Source organism: Solea solea, chromosome 4, assembly GCF_958295425.1.
Source record: "Solea solea chromosome 4, fSolSol10.1, whole genome shotgun sequence".
Classification (NCBI taxonomy): Eukaryota; Metazoa; Chordata; class Actinopteri; order Pleuronectiformes; family Soleidae; genus Solea; species Solea solea.
The window spans coordinates 7,636,048-7,657,615 of NC_081137.1; the positions used below are offsets into that span (position 1 = coordinate 7,636,048).

The 21,568-nt window shown below is 41.6% G+C and overlaps 1 protein-coding gene across 2 annotated transcripts in view; it reads right to left on the minus strand.

The window, feature by feature from the left end:
* Positions 1–1,121: 1,121 nt before the first annotated feature.
* The window catches only part of ephb4a (eph receptor B4a), a 43,510-nt gene continuing 23,063 nt past the window's right edge, over positions 1,122–21,568 (minus strand). Inside the window, exons 3-17 of one of the 2 annotated variants that reach the window (XM_058627255.1) lie at positions 19,494–19,775; positions 17,837–18,227; positions 13,878–14,030; positions 11,783–12,118; positions 11,574–11,698; positions 10,589–10,754; positions 10,217–10,316; positions 7,932–7,993; positions 7,675–7,788; positions 6,980–7,227; positions 6,300–6,515; positions 5,437–5,586; positions 4,834–5,027; positions 4,189–4,347; positions 1,122–3,311 (exon numbers count right to left, since the gene is read on the minus strand). In XM_058627255.1, coding sequence (XP_058483238.1) covers positions 3,203–3,311; positions 4,189–4,347; positions 4,834–5,027; positions 5,437–5,586; positions 6,300–6,515; positions 6,980–7,227; positions 7,675–7,788; positions 7,932–7,993; positions 10,217–10,316; positions 10,589–10,754; positions 11,574–11,698; positions 11,783–12,118; positions 13,878–14,030; positions 17,837–18,227; positions 19,494–19,775 — 2,805 coding nt within the window. In that variant the 3' untranslated portion in view covers positions 1,122–3,202. Of the gene's footprint in view, positions 3,312–4,188; positions 4,348–4,833; positions 5,028–5,436; positions 5,587–6,299; positions 6,516–6,979; positions 7,228–7,674; positions 7,789–7,931; positions 7,997–10,216; positions 10,317–10,588; positions 10,755–11,573; positions 11,699–11,782; positions 12,119–13,877; positions 14,031–17,836; positions 18,228–19,493; positions 19,776–21,568 lie in introns of both variants that reach the window. The other variant, XM_058627254.1, reaches the window with a different exon arrangement.

A 21,568-nucleotide genomic window follows, 5' to 3' on the forward strand; every position in this document is an offset into this window, starting at 1 on the left:
GAGAAACAGAAGGCAAGAGGAAATGCTGCAAGATGGCAAAGCTGGGGGAAGATAAAGGGAGTGAGACTTAATTCCTGTCCTCAGTCTCCTGTTCTTCAAAGATGCTGCAATGGCATAGATGTTTTTAAGGAGGCAGAAGAAAAGGAGATGTGATGTGATCTCACCACAGCTAAATAGGAGACGACTTGAGATTCATTCCGTTTGTCAAACTTTGTCAGCGCACTTATGAAAATCAATAAGATAAAGCGTTGAGCCGTCCAGAAACAGCATTATGTCCTTGGAGCGATTTCGTGGCGAGCCTCCACTTTTGCTGGAGAATAGAAACGTCTCACCAGACCGAGTCATGACGTCACCGATACATAAATTATTTCAACTCCTCTTTTGAAGCCTTCAGAGTCGCAGATGTTGAGGTTTTGCAGCCAGAGGTTCAGACTCCTGTTACCTGTCACTGGTGATCCCAGTGTGACTGATCTGTGTCGCCAACGTCATATATATATATATATATATATATATATATATATATATATACATAATTACAACAATCCTTTTTACATGCATTTGTTGAGATGCACCAGAAATAAGGATTAGATTTATGTTTGTGACAAAACTGTACGGAGGAGACCGAGAAAGTGACAATGTGTGCTTCTCCCTCCCACAGTTGAGGCAAGGGCTTATCTACCCACAGATGAAAACGCGATCCACTCCATTTGTCAGCGGCTGTAAGCATTGACATGAGACTCAATAAGATAGAGTGTTGAACAAATCCAGGAGCATCACTTTGTCTTGGCAACGGTGGAGCGACTTCGTGGTGAACCTCCATTTGCTTTGAATTGAGGTTGCCAGAAGAGAAAGAGGTCTCCCAAGAGTTCTGTATGATGATATATGATTACTCACATCAGGTAAGAAGATCTAGTTGGAGTAAGAATAAGATTGATACTGATAGTCAGAGAATACTATTATCATGTGTTGCTATGATCTTTAACAGATAAAAACAAGATGACTGAGGTCCACTCCAAATCCAGAAACAAGGTTACAAAGTTAGAGAGAGAGAGACTTCATATGATTTCTATATGACGACATATGACGACACACATCAGATGAGCTGAAAAACGAGGCGGTGATGGTAAACACTGCTGCGCATCTTTATTATGAATACTGAATACAGATTAGCCTACACACAGGATGGTCATCAAAACATACTTTTATCTATTCATTATTCCAAAAAATTTGAAATGAGATCTTCAATATGAAGACCAGTCTTCCCACAATCTGCTTTCAGACACCGAATCCAGGACACTTTTCTAAAGATTGTCCACAGGGGTTTTAAGTGAGAACACAAATGTCCACCAATGTTTGTCTGGATACATTTTTTTTTTTATTTTTTTTTTTTAATAATCTCCAGACAACACTAGACCAGACACTCTGCTGTGTTCTACTGTACATATGTAAACAGCCAACTCTGACAATACCAGTGTTTTTGATTTAATGTCATCAAGGAGAACACGTGGTTTTGGTGTCACACATATTTTATGTGTGCATTTAAAAGATTGAAGCGGTTATTCATCAAATTCGATTGGCTTTTGAAATGGAAATTGGAATCGTGCAATTCTTGCAACCCTGGAAAATGATCACATATGATAAAAAGAAAAAGGGAATGTAAACATCCGAGGGGCAAATACCACTATGGCACAAAGAGGAAACCATTTGGAAAAGTGGTGCTAGGGCATTTTATATCCCACACAGCTCTTTTAGTGGCTGCTTAAGCTCCATTTTCCTGATTCACTGCAGGCGTGTGAGCCACCTGGGGGGAAATTACACATGACCCAAATGTCAAAAAGGCTGGCATTATCCGTCAAGAGATGCAAGTTCTTTGAGAAATACTTTGACATTTTGAACCCGCAGTCCATTCTTCTTCTTGCAACGAGCACATGTAATAATGCGAGTAGGGGCCACTCTGCTAATCAAACAGCAGCTCAACAATACTGTGAACATTCCAGCCTGAAACCAGTGGATACTGCGGACAACCGGCGAAGATGCAAAAAAAAAAAGACCTCACTAAATGTCAAAGTAACCCTTTTGTGGTACATTTAAATGACACTTGACAGATTTACCCATTAGGGGTTTTCTGCTTTATAAAACTGGCAATCAAGTCCATAGAGATGAGTAAATGGCACCTGGAAGATGAAGAAGACGGAATAAAAATAGAATGTTATATCAAGAAATACAGGGCTGAGGCCAGATTGCGTCCTCGGTCAATTTCTGCGAGAGAAAACCAATTCAACAGTGTTCTCTGGTCTCTGAGTCCACTTGGTGCGTGTCGAGTGTGATTTCATTAAAAGTGAGCTGCCAGCAGAAACACGGGCAGTGGGAATAAACGGCCGCACTCCAACAGAGACACATGGAGTTACTCGAGGTCACAATTAACTCTGACGCGACCAAAGTGCTGATATACGCCTCTGTGTGTGTCACTTCTCCTTCAACACACACACACACACACACTGCTGAGAGACAGACTGAGGAAGATGAAGGGAGTCTGATTAGGGGACACCAAGTACAGCACTCTCCACAGTCAGTCTGCCTTACACATCACACCTGAGCAAAGAGGAGGTAATGCTGAAATCAAACCAAAAACAACTGTCAGGCGTTGACGTGATGGGGGCCTGTTAGATAATTAAATCCAGATGGATTTAATGCAAGACACACACATGAAAAGTTCTTATTTATAATTAAACAGTGATTCTTGAATTGTCACTGACAGATATTTTCTTTTTTTTTGTCTCCTTTGGTGAAGCAAAGTTTAATCGGGTCAAGATGATATGACAGGAAACATTGTAAACACTGAACTGTCGCTCCTCATTTCTTGGGTCCCGATCTCTGGAAGTTGGAAATAACAACAAAATAAAAACACACACACACTGAGCACACACTGTTAAAATGAGGCAGTGACTTAGTCTGCGTGTCACCAGCTTCCCGCTCTGGTCCCTGTGCGCGTGACACTCGCCAGTCTCCAGGTGACTCTCTCATCCTCATGGGAAAGTCATGTTTTAATCTCTTTTTATTTAAAAAAAAATCCTCTTCATGAATAAATTCTGCCAGTTTCTCCCGGTGTTCAAAGTGGGTCACGGGGGAGGAGCTAGCGTGCTCTCGGACCCATGACTGCACCTGCGTGATGGTGTCCATGTCCAGGTTAGTGAGAGGTGAGTTAGAAGGTCACGGTTGCAGTGCTCTTGTTCCCAAAGGTCATTGTTTGGACGCTGGAAAGAATTTTCCTCTGATGCCCGGCCAAAGTCACTCCCATGTGCAGGAGATCCCTGGATAAAGAAGAAGAGAGGAAGAACATTAAACCAAGGCCGTGCAGTTTCATACAGTGAATTTATTCCCCTATTTCACATGGTTACCAATTGTTTCAACACAAAAATCTAATCCTTTCTTCCTTAGGCTATAATCTGCATCCCACCCAAAATGACTTAAAATCACACCATTGTGTTGATATACTCATGCATGAGACACATTTTCGGGGACACAAATCTAGGTTTGTGTGCTTCAACTAAAAAGATCAGTGGTTTATCTATCATTAATTATGTTGTGCTACGAATGATATTTAAATTTTTTGAGTTTAATTTCATTCCCGCGTTGGTATCCCCTTGAACCATGCACTAAAAGTGATTTTGAATATTAATCTGGGGTGTTTTTATGACTGTTTACAGTCACATGTAGGCGTGCTGATTGTGATTTATAAAGAGAAACTGGCACGAGACGAGCGTGTGCATGGTTTTAGAAATCCGAATGTTATTATGCGGAAGCAAATCCTGTGTTTCGTACGTACGCCAACTTGTCAGGCGTTATAAATGAAAAAAACTGTCATTTCTGTGCAAGATTGATCACTAACTTAGGAATCAACGGCATTTCTTTTCACATTTGACTATTTCTTAATGATTTTTTTTTACCTAGTGTATATTCTTCTGGGTGTGGTTTTCATAGAGTTTTATTTTTGTGTAAATAAACAAATACGCCAATAAACATGTTTTTTGGGGGAAATATGCTAATCTGTCCTTGACTTCCCGAGTTGCGCTGAGACAGAAAACAAAAACATAACCTCTTTGGCACTTTCTTGAATGACAGTCACTGGCAGACGTAAGCCCAGCTCTAAGTAAAAGTATCAGTTTGGATAAGAAATGTGAGACTGACTGTGTGGTGATCTGGGCCAGCTGTTCCACAGAGCTGAGGCCAGCCTGCAGGAAGCTGTCCTCGTAGCGCTCCATCTTGATGGCCCTCAGCCACTCGCCTACTGACGAGCACGACGAGAGAGCGGGAGGTGTGCGCTGGTCCAGCAGGCTGTAGGACGGCCTGGGGGGGGCGGGGCAGAGTCAAGAAACAAAGGAAAGACTTACACACACGTCGTCATTAACACAGCAGAGAGCGGCTTATTCATATATGTGTGTATCCTGCAGCAACATTCCAGCTGACACACAGGGGTATAATCTGACTCTGAGTGAGTGACAGGGACAAACAATGGAATTTGTCAGGGGTGTAGTGTCTTCTGCAGTATGCGGCCAGTCGACATGCAGAATGTGGAGGAAGGGAAATGGGCACAGCAAGTGGCTGACAGGTCACAGCAGGACATTAAGAAGGTACATGAGATTGGTCACTGGGAATGTGGCGTCTTCCCAATAACTGTCAGAACTCTAAATGGACGCCGAGAAGGAAATACGAAAGGACAGAGCTGGGTTTTTTTTTGTTTTTTTTTAAAGCCCATTCTCAAGCTGCATATTTACTGTCAGTGCAGCCTCATTGTTTGTCAATCACCCACAAACACATCTGCTCTGCTCTTACCCTGCTCCTTCTTGGGCAACTATTTTCAGGGATGCAGGATTGCGGATGAGCTTGTCCAGAGCGCTGACTAGGTCCGTGAAGCGAGGACGTGCTGAGCGGTCCTTCTGCCAGCAGTCCAACATCAGCTGGTGCAGGTGGGTGGGGCAGTCGGGGGGTGGAGGCAGCCGGTAATCCTGCTCTATGGCATTGATTACCTAATAGAATGGGAAAAAAAGATCAAACAGATTCATTTGCTGGATGGCATTTAATCTAAATAAAGTGCTCAAATTAGGTGTGTGTACATGCTGAAGGCTTCTGATGAAGCTTCATCTGTGTTTCGCAGTAAAGTGGCGTTTAGATCTCGTGTCGCCCGGCGACAAAAAAGTGACTTTTTTGATGTCAAGACACATAAAGGCAACAGTGGCAACTGAGGAGGCCAGGTTTGTCAGCTGTATACATTTAAACGTTGCCTCAGTCAAGTCTGATAGTTTTGCTTCAGCAAACAATTAACACAACAGTGGCAGATAAATAACCAAATAATAATCAAACATCACCAACTTTATATTATTCATTTCTTTTAGATTCAGAAACAACTCGGCTTTTTTTGTGCAAACCCAAACTTACATCCTGGTTGCTCATGTCCCAGTAGGGTCTCTCTCCAAAAGACATGACCTCCCACATGACAATGCCATAGCTCCACACATCTGAGGCAGAGGTAAACTTTCTGAAGGCGATCGCCTCCGGTGCCGTCCAGCGGATTGGGATCTTGCCTCCCTGCACAGACGAGCAGAACAGACAACAATGCAAGACTTCAAATAAACACAGTCAGACGGGGTCCTAGTACAGAGCGTGGCAGGAAAAATCAACAATCATAAAAGGTTCAGTCATTTATTTGAAATAATATTTCCACAAATGCACATGAGTAAGTAAAAGAAATAGGAAAAAAGGAATTCACAGCATGCTGTCATAGTAGTGCAGAAACTATACCAAGTGATAATAAGAAAAACACAAGAAATAACTGGATAAATAAGAGAAAAGAAAGCGCTGCAGACTGGTTTGAAAACCCATGCAGGGGAAAGAGAATAAATACCTTTTTTTTTTTTTTTTTTTTTTTAAACATTGACTTAAAGGGCACAAAAACAGCCAATGTGAAAGGCATAAAATTCCTCCAGTGGCATTGAAATATTTGTCTGAATGGAAAGATTTTTAGCTAAAAAATATAAACAGAACTCTTATGTCTGACATATCTTGGTGCACAGAAACTCTACTTTGGGTTCTGCTACAAACAAAACAGCATCAGCAGTTCCTGCTGGGTGATATGGCATTAAAGAAAATCACAGCTTTATTATTGAGAGCTTTGTATGAGAGTAAAATATCCTTAAAATCCACTCTAAAAAAAATGGCACGGCTGATTCGTTAATAAAATAAAGAAAAGAAAAGGAAAAAAGGATTTCTTTGACAATAGCTGAAAAGGACAGTCATCTCACCAGAGAGCTGGTGTAGGTCGGGTCAGAGGAATTCTCCTGCAGGAAGCGGGACAAGCCAAAGTCAGACACCTTGCACACCAGGTTGCTGTTGATCAGGATGTTGCGCGCGGCCAGGTCTCGGTGGACGTAACTCATCTCAGCCAGGTACTTCATGCCAGAGGCGATGCCGCGCAGCATCCCCACCAGCTGGATGGGTGTGAACTGGCTGTCGTTCAGCTGTGGAAGACAGAGAAACTCAGTACGTTCACATGCTCAGGTGGCTTATACGCTATCGAATTGTGTATTGAATCCGATTCCTGTTGACCTTTATGTCACAGAAAAACAAACAGTGGACGGTGCGATGGTTCTGTACCTGTTGTACATGATGATAATAATAATAATAATACAAATTAGATAATGCAGTCCAACTCCAGTCTGACTAAGCGTATACATGAAGGAATAATCGGACTATGAATCATATTATCCAGATATTTTAGTCAGACTAATGTGTTTACATGACTATTTTATTGTCTTAGTCCTTAGGATCTTTTCTTTTGCTATTATTATGATACGTCCGGTTTAAAATGTATGGTCTTCTATAAACATGATTGGCTAATAGCTGCCAAAAATGGAGCAGACTGAGGAGAAATGACCGCGTGAGTGAACATGAGACGCGACGTGCTCTGTTTTCACACACTGACCCGCAGAAAAGAGTCGAGCGCTCCGTTCTCCATGAACTCTGTGAGGATCATGACTGGACAGCTGGCTGTGATGATTCCCTCCAGGTGGATGATGTTGGGGTGCTGGAACTGTCCCATGATGGACGCCTCGGAGAGAAAGTCACGTCTCTGCTTCTCAGTATAGCCTCCCTTCAGGGTTTTTATTGCTACGTAGTTTTCTTTCTTCCCAGGGACCCTCAGTCGTCCTCGGCACACCTCCCCAAACTCTCCTGCAGCAAACACACACACACACACACACACACACACATGCATTAGATCAGTTTTCTTTGCAGGTGTTCACCTCATCAAGAGGAAAAACACCATCTTTAGCCGTCCTAAAGCTTGCTTGCAGCTAGTGGTGCCCTTTGGTTTGAATGAGGGCCACTAATACTGCTAACATATTTATCAGTTAATTGTTTTTTTGCACGCATCAGGATTGAATTTTGTCAAATAAAGAAAACAGACAATGTTTTTTTGTTTTTTTTAAATGTCACAGATGCAATTTAACTCTGTAAATTAGATATATTCTTAATGTTATTTACAAAGTAGGTCATCTGCAAGAACAACAACAACAAAAATAACATTCAGTCTGAGAGTTCCACGTAAACAGTTGACCTGAACAGAGATTACACATTTATGAAGAATGGAAAATATGGCACATAGCAGCAGGGGCTTACCAGCACCGATAACCTCCTCAATCTTGACAAAGGAAACATCGATTTCCTTGGCAAATTCTCTCACTGCCTCATTTGGGTCCTCATAGGTGAAGGGGTCGATATAAACCTTGACCCCTGTGAGAGAAAGACAAACAGGGCCGTGGGAAAGGAAAAGAAGAAATGTCAGAGAAGTCCAGTCACAATAAATACGACTCCCATGATGTAAATGAGTGTTAAATCACAGCTGAGCTTGAAAGCATGTGCCTTTGTTTTGTTACCTTGGCCAACTAGGTACTGGCTGTTTTTGTCACTCAGCTCTGGGTCCTTTATCTGGCTGTGTCTGCTGCAGGTAGAAAGAAATCAGGATAAATAAAGGGATGATCAAGATGTGAGTACAAATATCTGCGGGGGGGGGGGGAGGTAAAAACATTATGCCTTATTTTCTGCTTTTATTTGGCACTTTTTTAAATGTGACACACTGCTTTGAAGTGTCAGTGCAAAAAGCTCTTCAAATAATAAAAAAAAACTATAAAGAGCTGTCTTACCGACTGAAATATGAACCTTAATGAGCACAGACAAACAGGAAACATCAATAGTGTGATTATTTTTATCCAAAGTTGAAAGGCCACCACACGCGAAAATACAAGAAATATGTACACAGTAAGGTAAAAGGTCAGTATTTAATATCAAGTCATCTTTGGGTAACTTATACTATGCTTCTTTCAGCACTTCTCAAATTCCACTTTGATTCGAGTCTGTCTTTCATTTCTTTCTCCGTCCAGATGCCTCTTATATTATATTATAGTGGGGTCTGGACACTGTGGAGGTCAGTCCACGACTGTCAGCGTTTTATCCGCTATTTTGAATAAATAAGCAATGTGCTGAAAAATAAAAACAATACGGTGCTTTTCAGAAGGAATGCCAGAAATGTCTTTGTCACAGCTTGAATGGCGTATCTTGAGTATCCAGGCTGTTTGGAGAGTGGCCCTGCTGATGAAAACTTTATGCCAGTCAGATTCAATTCCATGCTGCGTGGCCTTTTGGATGGAATGTTGTGACTGGAAAGTTACACTTGCATATTACTAGAGAGCTTCCCATGAGTTAAATTCACATATGTATACATATACTGTGTTTATATATATATATATATATATATGTACATATATATGTACATATATATATACATACACATATATATATATACATACATACATACATATGTATATACATATATATGTATATATGTATATACAGAGAATATCTTTATTGTCATTGCATTAAATCTAGTCCTACCAGTGCTACAACCTTTATATAACACAAACAAAAAACTCCACAATGACATTATTTAATTAATAATTAGGGTTACACTTCATTTAGATTTTCAATAGCCATGGTCCTGCTGTTGTGATTAAGTGGTGTTCTCACTAAATACTTGACACGTAAGCCCGTAGAAGCAGTTTTTTTCAATATATCATTTTCAGAGTTGTTTCATTCCCTGTATTTCCCATGTTCAGTCATTATAGCATTGCTTCTACTCGTGCTGTATAATCATTTATTGATCCCTTTGGGTTTACACAAAGGTCAAAGTTCAGACCAGCAACAAACCAATACTCTCTAGTGTCCTGAAAAAGCCTATCATTTTATTTTTGAAGACAAAAACCATCCCCTTTTTTGTAAAACAGGCTGTTGTTGACCTTACACAATCCGCAGTGATCTGACAGGCACGATGCATGACGGCTTGTGGTGGTGATGAATACCTGAGCTAACCACTATGGTTTTGCCCTTTGACACGCAAGCGGCGCCGTTATAAATCTGCTGGCAAAAACTCATCCCCGCAAGACTCAAACGACCACGTAGCTCCTGGATCCCTGCCTTCCTCCATTTCTCCCTCTCTCTCTCTCCCACCTCATAAGCCTAAAATAGCAGCAACGCACCACCCTCTGTTAGTGGCAGATCTGGGCCTCAGCCACTGGTCTGTGTGTAAGTAACTGTACGTGTGTGTGTGTGTGTGTGTGTGTGTGTGTGTATAAGTCACAAGGTCACAGCTATTGTTCTCCTGTCCTGTGGAAACAGGGTTGGGACGCCTGCATCCTGTCTCTCCCTGCCCTCAACCTCTATCGTCATTTCTCTCAATCTCTCTCTCTTGCGCTCTCACACACACACATGCATGGTTTCTCCGTCGCACACACACACAGACACACACACACACACAGACACAGACTTTCTCTCACTGATGGCATCCAACAGTATTTACTCAAACAATGAAGCCTAAGGAAAATGTTCTAATGAGCAGGATAACTTTTCGCTGTGCCAGCAAAAGCCGTCATGAGCTCTGCTTTGCGTCTGAACTGTCTCACAGAGAAAAACACAAAGGTGTGGGTGACAGAGTGCGAACCCACTGTTGATAAGATACAATTTGTTTAAACAGGAGAACAAAGTGGTGCACCGTTGTAAAATTGGGGTCATACTTGTTATTGGTTTTCCATTTCCCCCACTTTTTGTTTCCCATGTCCTGTTATTCTGTCCAATTCTTGTTCTTTTACCCTCTTTCCCTTGTTCTCACCGTATGCAGTAAGCGGCCACAAAGACGAAGAGGACCAGCAGCAGCATCCCGACTCCGATCAGGACCCCAGGGACCAAGAACTGGGAGGCTGAGTCGTGTCCTGAAACAGAACAGAAAGACAGAGAGTTACAGTAAAGGAATGACAGAAATCTTGACAGGAGGTTTATACTAGTAGTTAAGAAAAGTATGAGAGGGATGGAAAGAACATGACAGGAATTTATAATAGAATATTAAAGTGGCTGGATACAAGGTCACTAACTCATTACAAGGACAAGGGTAATACATTCATAATGAGAGGATGTACAAGGCCTGTCTGTGCAGAGAAGAACATAAGAAGGAAAGAAAGGAAAGAAGAAGAAAGTCTTTTCTCACCGTCAGGCAGGGTGCGAAAGACAGCTGCAGGACTGAAGCTGCCGTAACCAGCCACGGTGCGCACCCGCACCTGCACTTCATACTGAGTGGCCCTACGGAGATCTGTCAGCACAGCCTGGTTTCTGTTACTCTCCCTGTAGTGGCACTGATCCTCACTGCGTCGCTCCTGAATGAAAATGGCGTTAGGTGAGTGTCCAAAAAAAAACAAGGACAGAGATCAAAAAAATTAAGCCACTTAAATGGCTTTTAGTGGCTGTGACTGGGCCGGGACCCACAAATGAACTGCAGGAGACTTTTTTTTTTTGCTGAGTTTTATCCAGCCTTTAATTTAAGATTTATTACCAATCTATAATCCAATAAAAAATTGTAGTTGTGATCCATTTGTCAAACATATTTCTATTAAAATGTAATGGAATTGCAGCAAGAAATAGTCAGAAATGTTGTATTACGCACAAATTTCCTCATGCTTATGTTTTGAATTGTGTCGTAATAGTCTTTACATACTGTCGCAGGTGCCCACATGAAAAGATTAGGAAACACTAGTTTAAAAAATGTCTATCTATATATCTATATATATATATATATATATAGTCTATATGTTAAAAATGTGATGTTGATTTAATCTGACCTAAAATAATAATCAATTTTTTTGACTACAATTAAAATAAAATGATTCATCTTAATCAAAACCATGTTAGTTAATATTTTGGTGTTTGAGACATAATCATCTTGAGAGCATCAGCAGTCAGACTCTCTGACATATTACCCATGCTGATAATACTGCAACATTTCATGAACACTGTCAAGTATTTGAAGTATGTTTAGTCAGATGGTTACAGGTTCCATGATAATTTGGTTTCAGTTCACTTGGCCTGGATTTTTGTGCGAGTAAATTTAGATTAATTGCTGCCATCCTCTGTTTACTACATCTGCACTGTGAGTCACAGTACGGCTGAAAAGAAAATGAAATGTGAAGAGCTCTCACCTTCTCACAGTAGCGCAGCTGATACTGCAGGATGGTGTAGGGCTGCTGAGCTGGGACTGACCAGTGCAGAGTCAGACTGCTCTCTGTCGAGTCGCTCTTTCGGATCACGGACACCAAAGACGGCACTGCACACACGGCGAAAGAACCATTAACACCACTTCACATTCGGACTATTTATAGGTCTCCACCTTTTCCTCTCCATCTCTCACCATCATGGTTTGAGGTGATGTTGACACTGTCACTGCCAGGCTCCTTGCCGCTGAATTGGGACACACCGTTGAGCGCCTGGACAGTGAAGGTGTAGGTGGTGTGAGGCAGGAGGCCCCACACCTCCACCCGCCGACCCAGAAGGCCCTGCTGTGCCGGCCGGTAGCTGACACTGTCCCCGCACGGAGGGCACGGCCCCTTGGATGAGCCGCACACGGAGCACTTGACAGTGTAGCTCAGGTCGGTTCTGCCGCCGTTGTCCAGGGGCTCGTTCCACTCCAAAACGAGAGTGGTGTCATTGATTTGGGAACTGATGGTGCGCGGGGCCGACGGAGGTTCTACGGAAACAAAACAAAACAGGAAACTAAGAACAGTTTTTTCTGTCTTTGGGAATGAACCCGCAAACTGCCCTTAAAGCTCACGTAAAGGCAAAATGTGGCTTAAAAAACTAAGTATTTTGTTTCATGCCAAGACAGACAGAGGCAACACCAGGATGTAGCATGACTGAAAAAGCAAAGAAGTGCCTAAGAAAAGCTTCAGAAGTTAATTCTGCTGCTCAAAAAAGGTAATTCAATAGTTTGATGGGATAAACAAACAAAGACTTGTCCCCACCCGCCTCTGCTCTGCTGCTGTATACACACAAATGCTCCCTCAGTCAGTATAAAGTGCGCAAGTATTATCATCTCAAAAAGCCCAAAAACACTTGAATTCATGTTCCTCGTCGTAAGAGCAGACCTGATTCAGCAGAGTCATTAAAACAACATCAAACACGGTAACATTTTCTTGTAAATGCCTTCAGAGAGTCATCCTCCGAGTACTGTCACATTATACTGTCAAAAGTGTCATCATGTTTAATTTTCCAGTCATCGCGTCCTCGTGATGGAATCACAGTGTGCACGCTTCACACATCAAATCAAATTTGAATCTCACCGGTGTCACTTTACTGCCGTTTACCTCCTTCCATATATGTTGAAAACATTATAATCCGTCTCAGACATTTTATACAGTCCGCACATGGTCACAAAACAGATCAAGCTCCTGCAGCGGCTTTGAAATACAACAGGAGCATATGTGTTGCAGAACTGAACTGATGCAATTATACTTGTCTGAAACTGGATGTTAATGATCACTGTCTCAAAAGAAAGACAGCCATTGCCTGAAGCCAAGCATAACTGAATAGCAATACCACTCAGCCACTGTAAATGAGTTTCTGTTGCTGCCACAGACACAGATTCGTCAGTGAGCCTGCAGGTAACTTAAGTGCTAATAGCTGCTCTAAAGTGGGGCAACATCACACACACAAACCTGAATTTCACATTTGTGAGTAGGTTTTTTTTCATGACTTAACAATGAGGATCCACTTCATTAAAAACCCAAAAGCGGTTACGGAAAAAATAACACGGTTGTTTTCAGGGGAAGGACCGGTGTGATTTACGGCTGGAACGGCTGCTTTACAATTTTTGCATACAAATTGAAAGCATGAGTGATGTGCAAATCTGCACAAGGCAATCCGGTCCAAAAACAGAAACACAAAATAGAAACAGCCTGATTAAGTGATTCATAATTAAGATAAGGCCTTTGTAATTAAAGTTATCAGGAATAATACAATTGGTGAATGTAAATAGAAGTTGGCTTAGACATTAACAGAGAGAAAATGTCAACAGCCCAACACAGAGTTTCACATTGTTTCACTCCCCTTGAAGACCACTGCAAGAGAATGCACCTAATTTGAAAGTCCCTCCCATTCAAAGGCCTCAACTAGTGGCTGAATTAAAATTCCTGAATCGGCATGGAGGTGTCACTTGAGACCATCAATGGCTACTTTATTCTGCAGACAAACCTCCTGCCCCCTAACAACCTGTCACAAAAGACACGCATCTCAATGCCCAGCACTGTGAGAAAGGAAACAAAGCAGATAAAAGAGGCCGGACCGAGTGACACCAGAGGAAAAGGAAAAGAGAAACAGCACCAGAGATTGTAAAACAAAACAAAACAAAGTGAAGAAGAGCAATGGAAGGTGAGAATAAACAAGTGGATGCTTGTGTCGTTTGGCGCCTCCACATTTGCATGTGGATTCATGATTGTATGCATGCTTACTTGTGCAGGGGGTGTTGGGAGTGTCCGATTCTGCACGCAGGTATCCAGATTGACATGTACACACTGACAGCCCTGTGGCGGTGGCGTGGCTGAATCTGGGACACGCCGTGCACTGTCCCTCTGAGCCCGGCTTGAACTGACCCACGGAACACGCTGAAAGAGGGGAACAAAAGAACGGCTTGTTAACCTAACTTTGCCCAAGATTTTCACACCCGCAGACTAAAATGTGCAAACAGAAATATACATTACTGTGCAAAAGTCATTGTGTTGTATTAGCAATGCTATAATGACCATATAGTATCATTATTCATCAAAAAAACAAACATCTTCTACAGGTTAAAGTGTGACCTACATTTACACTTGGTCAAACTAAGACCAAAGACCAGTCACTTCACTACAATCCAAATGCAGATGATGACATAAAAACAACAAAGCTCTAAGACTTATGCACAGTATTGTATATATCGATATTTTTTTCCAGGGTACTTGTGAGCCAGATGGTTGGAGACTGACAGACGGAGTCTTGTAAAAAAAAAAAAAAAAAAAAGGGCTCTAAACCGAAGACACCAGCAATGAATCTGACAGTTATAGTCTGTTTGGTGAAAAAACACGAGCATGCTAATAATTAGTGGATTTTTACCTGCAGTACTGAGCAGTAACGTGTTACTCGCTAAGGAGTAATGCACGTGAATATTACAATTATTGATCAAAGTAATGCTGCGTTACGATATTGCAATTTTAAGTAGTATTACTTTTGTGTCATTTATTTCCCCGAGTATGTTGCCTGACACTGAATACCTGCTCTGAATAAAAAGATAAAGAACTCCCTTTGCTCATTCATCTAAATATTTGCCCCAGTGAACCGAGTCTGTAATGTTGACTGACAAATAATCAATGGAGATTGTTTTTGTGTGTGTTTTTTTTTTAAATGCATAAATGACAGACATTCTCTGGTACCAGCTGTGAGGATTTTCACTTTTCTCTGTTTAACTATTTTCCCCTTTCACAGAATAATGGCTGATAATGTCAATAGTCACTTGTTGTGCTCACGTGGACACTTTCTAGCCTCGGCTTCCCCACACGAACATGTTACGCAACCAGATGAACTCGACACTAGTCCGACATTGTTACGTATAATGAGCTGTGAAGTTGTAACGCCACACACATTCACCGACACCTGCGGTGTTTACTATTCTGCGCTTACGAGCCGAGAAGCACCTCCAGCTGCTGAGCAAAGGAACGTCACAACATGTTGAGAAAGTTCTGCACCGAAGGTATAGTTTACAGGGTTCAAATGCTAAAACAGGGATATCACACATTTAAATATAAAAATAAAGGTTTATCATTAATCTATTGATTATTATCTCAATTAAGTGATTAGTTGCTCTCTGGTTCACCAAACCAAAAATATTCTTCTCTTTTTGTTACATTCTCAAGCTGGAAAATGGGAGAATTTGTCTTAACGGGGTAAAAAAAAAACCCTTAAACTAATAGGTCAATTATTTAAATATGTGATGATGTAATGTCAGACACATGGACACGTGTGTGGAAATGTACCCCTCTCATGCAGCGGTGGAGAAAGCCGACTTTTAGTGGTTTATATATACACTAATCAAGTTTATGTTGGACACTGAATCAACCTGACAGCATTCATACATTTTGCATTAGAGGGTTGTGTTTGATACAGACAATGTGTGTATTGTCTACAGGAGACAACAACATTACAGCTGAATTAAGTGGATTTCAAACCGAGATGTCAATTTCATTTTATGAAATGACCGACCTACAAAGCAAATTAACTGTTCAGTCTTGGTATAAATGTAATCTCCCTTTATGGTCTGGCGTGTTTATCCCTCCTCCTCCCCCCCCCCCCCCCCCCAATTTAAAGCTCTCCTCGCTCACTGAAAGCTGGAAATACCAACCTCACGTCACCAGAAGCAAAATGTTGCAAATTATTATTATTTGATTGTGAAACAATCTCATACCTCCCACTGAGATGAAACTGAATACAATATTCAGACACAGAAACAGAGCTGCACATTTTCCTCAGGAAATGCAGTAACTCTTGTGTTTATCTGTGGTAAGAAGGCTGTGTGTGTGTGTGTGTGTGTTTTGGGGCAAAAAAGGAAAGTGCCATAATGTAAGTAATTCAATTTTACTGTGAAGACGTGGTCTTAGGTGTTGGGTAGGGAAGTGTCAGCTATGTCCAGGTTGAGTAAACCTCCAGTAAATGAATGCAAGTCAACGCAATGCCCTCTGAAGTCATGGAGACATGACCAATTGTGTGTGTGTGCGAGAGCAAGAAAGTGGGTGTGCTTGTGTGAGCGTGTGTGGGATGTTGATGTGCGAGGCTTGTTAATTGGACTCATTAGTCGGAGGTGCTGCTCAGCCCCTGAGAGAATCAGCCTCTCTCTTCCTTCTTTTTTTTCGGGTGTCTTTTTTTTGCTTTGATGTTTTCAAAGCGATATGATCTTTACCCTGAGCAACCGTGCCCATAACCCCCCCCCCCACTACACTACCTTCACCTCGTGTGCTTCTTCTATCTCAGCTGAACCATGAGTGGTCGCAGCAGTGACCCTCTGCCCTCGCTCTTCCTTCCTGACATAAGTGCCGCTCCACCTGACCCCACGCTGTCCCCACCGCGCCGAAGCTGTTCTCCACCCTCATTAAATCCTCGGCCTCTCGTTTCCTCTTCAACGCCTCGACCCTTACTCGACCAAACCCGCCCTCATCTAACCATTGTGTTCTTGTTGAGTCTGCGGGGCGCATTCTACATGAATGCTTGTTTGTAAACCTGGGCTTTTTGAACCCAGGTGAACACATTTCGCGGCATTTCAATCCACTGCACGTGGCTGGTGTCCCCTGGTATGTCTTCTTTATTTCACCCACGCTTGAAAGAAATTCCAACACCACCACCAAGGAACGCAGTATTTTTACATTTCACTTTGGTCCCTGTCAATCAATCTCCTTCACTTCATCCAAATGATAAAAATAAAATGTTGACCGTTTGCAAGGTGATGCAAATGGAAATCACTGCTGAAAATAAAGCAGACAAATAAATTCATTCCGACAAAGGCTGACGGGGAAAAACCTGCATGAACGACAGAGTGGTTCGACTCGGGAGGGAAAATCCATATTAAATTGGGGCTTAAACAAGTTTTTTTGTGTGAGTGAGACAGGAGTATAAAGCCCCTTTAATACTAAAATTAGTGGGTTTACCCAGGAATTTTAAACCCGGGCAAATCCCCTAAAATAGGCAGTTAACACCATTTCCATTGCCAGTGGTTGCTCTGAGCTGTGGTGTTTTGGGAAAAGGAAACTCCATGTTGTTACTATTTGGCATTTTATTTTTGGTCCACCTTAAAAAATAACGCTCGTGAAGTGATCACTTCATATCAAAAACTAACTGTAATACTTCCTTTAATTTACATTTATTTTATATTGGAACACATAAGCGTTCTCTGGAGTAGGATGGCGGAAAGTTTATCAGGAGGTTGATGATGTTTAGTTATTGCAGGTCTGTAATAAACGTCCTCTCCGGCTGTTTCCATACACGTGGAAAGCACCCCGGGGCATTCGAAGAGCCAGATATATTCAGTCTGTCTGCTTCTGTGATATATTGCTTGGGCTCTGTGGGTTTAAAGTGCACAGTGGACTCTGATGGTGTGAAACTGGCACGGTTCATTTTGGCAGAATCTTTTCCTGCTACCACGGCAGTGTGCACAATCATGGTCACGTGACATTCAGAGCTCTAGAAGATGAATGCATGTCGTAGCGCTGTAGTGCCGGAAATGCTGCATTGTTGGCAAAAACAGAGCAGACGTAGAAATCTGCAGAATCACAGTCAGTGATTGCTGATTAAACTGTGTGATAAACTATGTGAAAAAAACATTTCAACCCAGGATTAAATGAGTATTACGACCATTGGGAATAGTGGCCTCACTTTGCCTCTGTCTTACCTGTGCATCGCGTGTGTCCCTCAGCAGGTTCATATCCCAGCAGGCAGGCACAGGAGGTTGTAGGCTGACCCACCCACTGGCCGTCCTCCCCACAAAAGAGCTTAGGTGGGCGAGGTCGGGGACCCTGCTGGGCCGCACGGTCCACACACACACCCTGCGCCTCTTGCACTAAAGTGCGGGGTATTGTCTCGGGGAACGAGGAAAGAGCACTGACCAGGGGAGGGCACTTTTTGAAGAACACCCTGACGGATAGCAAGGCCATGCAGGCACCCTGAGCCTGAAAGGCCAAGTAGAAGCCCCTCATAGACAGAGGGCCCAGTCTTAAGGTCTTCACATTAAATTTCCGCTCCCCACCCTTCCTCAGGAGAAAGTCTGCAGCCACTGTGTCCACCTACAACAGGAAGCAAGAGAAAAGATCTTATGTAAGGGCTTTATATTACTGGACACACTGGAAACAAGTGGTTTCACATGTTTCAGCTTTTTTTTTTCTTCCCGTTAACTAAACATCACATTTGCTTTACATTATTAAACATTTATACCACTGTGATTTCAGATTGCTTTACTACCTTCCTGGCGTTCATTGTTTCCCATTTGTCACAGTGCGCTTTGAATGTTAACTTGCGGGGACATGGAACTGGCTCAGGAGAAAGGAAATCCATCACAGCGCACATTTCATCCCTTTTATTTTTCTGTCAGAGTTAAATTATTAAGTGGTAACGACGTTGAGGTGTGGGGACTATTTTTTGAATGATTTTCTTAAGCAGTGCGTTGAAGGATGGTCTGATATCTGAGGACTGCATGCTTGATCAGCTAAACAACATGAAGGTTGTTGAACAGTTGTAGAGACAGACCTTAATCCCTGGAGACAATAATGTCAATTTGATATAAAATATATGTCACAAAATGATGACTATTAAAATAAATTACAATTTCTGCAAACAGATTTTGACACCGTACTAAAATAGATTGAAAGGTAAAATGCCTCGGGGTATAATTTGGAAATGCGATTCAATAGACTTTCTTTCCTGATATATATAGCACTTTGTTATTAATGCCACGTCCACTATACATAACATAGGTTTAACAATATATCATCCAATATAATCTAAATGCCATCAGTGGGATTACCTTGAATTGAGGTAATTCATTAGTTAGAAATCATTAGAAAAAGGAAAAAAAAAAGGTTTGAATTTACAGATAATTTATTTGTCGTACTAACACAGTGTAACGCCTCACATTAAAGGGGCAACAGACTACTTTGTGTCCTTAGCTGCTCCTGTTTGCTCTGTCTTTAAAGGATAGGAAATAACGCAGCAATGCAGCTCCCTTGTGCCATAAACAGAGTCATCATTTCTCTGTGAAAATGTCATCCTGGTGGAAAAGAGGTAGCGAAAAGCAACACTTCCAGACTGATATAAACATTGATGGTGTTGTTTCTCTATTCCATTCTCCTGTGTTATCATGTTTAACATTATAGTTACACATTTAAGCTGAGACTTTGTCTATTTAATTTTTACAATACATAAATCAAATTATTGAAAAAGTCCCTCCCAGGTGGATTACAACTTTAATGTGGATAAATTTCAATAATAATAACTGTTAACACAAATAGAGAAACAAGTGACTCAATAATAACGATGACTGTGGCTGGATGTACCTTGGTGTACGGGTTCTCCATCCACGGTGGGTAGGTGGCCGTGGCGTCGTTAGAGTCAGCCTGGAAGTAGTAGAGGTTAAAGGTCTCCTTACAGCTGCGGTGGTGGGTGCTTCTGGAAGAACACTCCATCATGGTGAAGCGCAGCTCCACGTAAACCTGAGACGCTCCTCGCCGCTGGATGAAGTCGCTGCGAAGCCAGTGGCTGGAAGAACTGTCGGTCTGGCAGATCTGATAGGTCCTCACGCTGTTGTTCTCGTCGTCTAAACCACTGACTTCCTCCCACTGAGAGAAAAGAGGAGAACAAAGTGAAGTCAGGTCACAGGTTGAATGGAATCTGACCATAAACATCTATAGGGCAGAGACAGAAATGTGCACGGATCTGAAATTGCCCTTGAAATTCCCATTAAATGCCCCCATTAATTAGAATGGGGTCAATAATAGTTAGGCATCGATACACGTCAAAACAATAACAGAAGACTTCATTTGCGTAGACCGGGGGTCTACAACCTGCGGCTCTGCAGGGGCTCCCTGTAGATGTTTATCTTTATTTACTTTCTTTCTTTCTTTCATGATTTATTTCAAAAGTGGTTTAATATTCCGTCCACTGAACTATGCGTCACATCTTATGTCTACGTCCAAGCTGCGATGCTGAAAACGTCCCAGAACCCGACAAACTTGTACTTTGAAATGTGGAGAGACGTTCTCAGCGCTTGAATGAAGTCATTTGTACATTTATTTCAAAGAGGTAAAAAACAGTAATGAAAGGTCAACAGTTTTCTTTTTTTCTACATTTTAGATTTTATGAATGCAACTTACATTCATTTGGGTGGAGAAGGGACAAAAATGGCTGTTTTAATACTAAAGGTTGCAGACCCCTGGCCTACACTTATCCCTTATCCCAAATAAACAACATAAGTCTTGTTGTTTTAAGCCATTTTGATGCAGAAGTGTTACATATTATACCTTTAATAGATAGAAAATACAAAAATCACCCTTTAAATGATCCAAAATGCCCCCTCACCTTATTTTAAAAGGAGCAAAAGTCCAGGGTGCTTTTAATTGTCGTATAAATCCTTTCACTTTATACAAGACATCACAATAAATGTCCTACTCATCATAGCGATGCAATTCTTGGTTTACCCTGTGCTGTAAAAGCACCTGTCAGTACCCTGTGGAATAGAGGCTGTAGATTTTGATCCAGACCAAATTTGAATCTAGGTTGTTAAATCATTCCTCCCACTGAGCCACTGCTCAGCGAGTGGGAATCCACGTCTCACTTGTCAAACGGAGCACATTGCCGCTCACGGCCTCCAAGACAGACACGGCGTTCACCGCTCAATCACACGTTCCCAAATTAAAAAGGCAAGAAAAAACAGAGCAGAGATCACAAATATGCATGAACTGAAAAATCTCTACAGAAATCTACATTTGTTGGGAAGCCAAACACAAGTGTAAAATGCTTTCATGTTTGACTTCTGAGTCCACAGCAAACATGTTCACCACCACTGTGCTTCCACACGAGCAGTAAATTAACATATTTGGGGCAGAATTGAGCAGAATCGCTGAACTTGAGGCTCAGAAATTCCGTTATGTAAATATGTAAATCTTTAAAATCCCATTTGAAGATGATGTGGTGAGTGAGGCAGAATACTGGTCGGAATGAATTACAGAGCAGCAGAGCACTGTGAGCCGTGTTTGAAGCAGTTGATGCTTGAATTTCCCCTTTTATTCCCAAAAATGAATACTTTGGGAATGTTTTGCAGGGATGAAGATGCACCAAGAATCTGTATCTAGAGCAAAATACTTGTGAAAAGACACACAACAACAAACATGATCCTTGAAATATATATATACACATAAATGTGTATATATAAGTATACACACATATATATGTGTGTGTATGTATATATATATATATATATATATATATATATAAATATATATATACACATATATACATGTATACATATATACACATATATACACATATACACACATATATATATACACACATACATACACATACACATACATACACATACATATATATATACACATATACATACATACACATA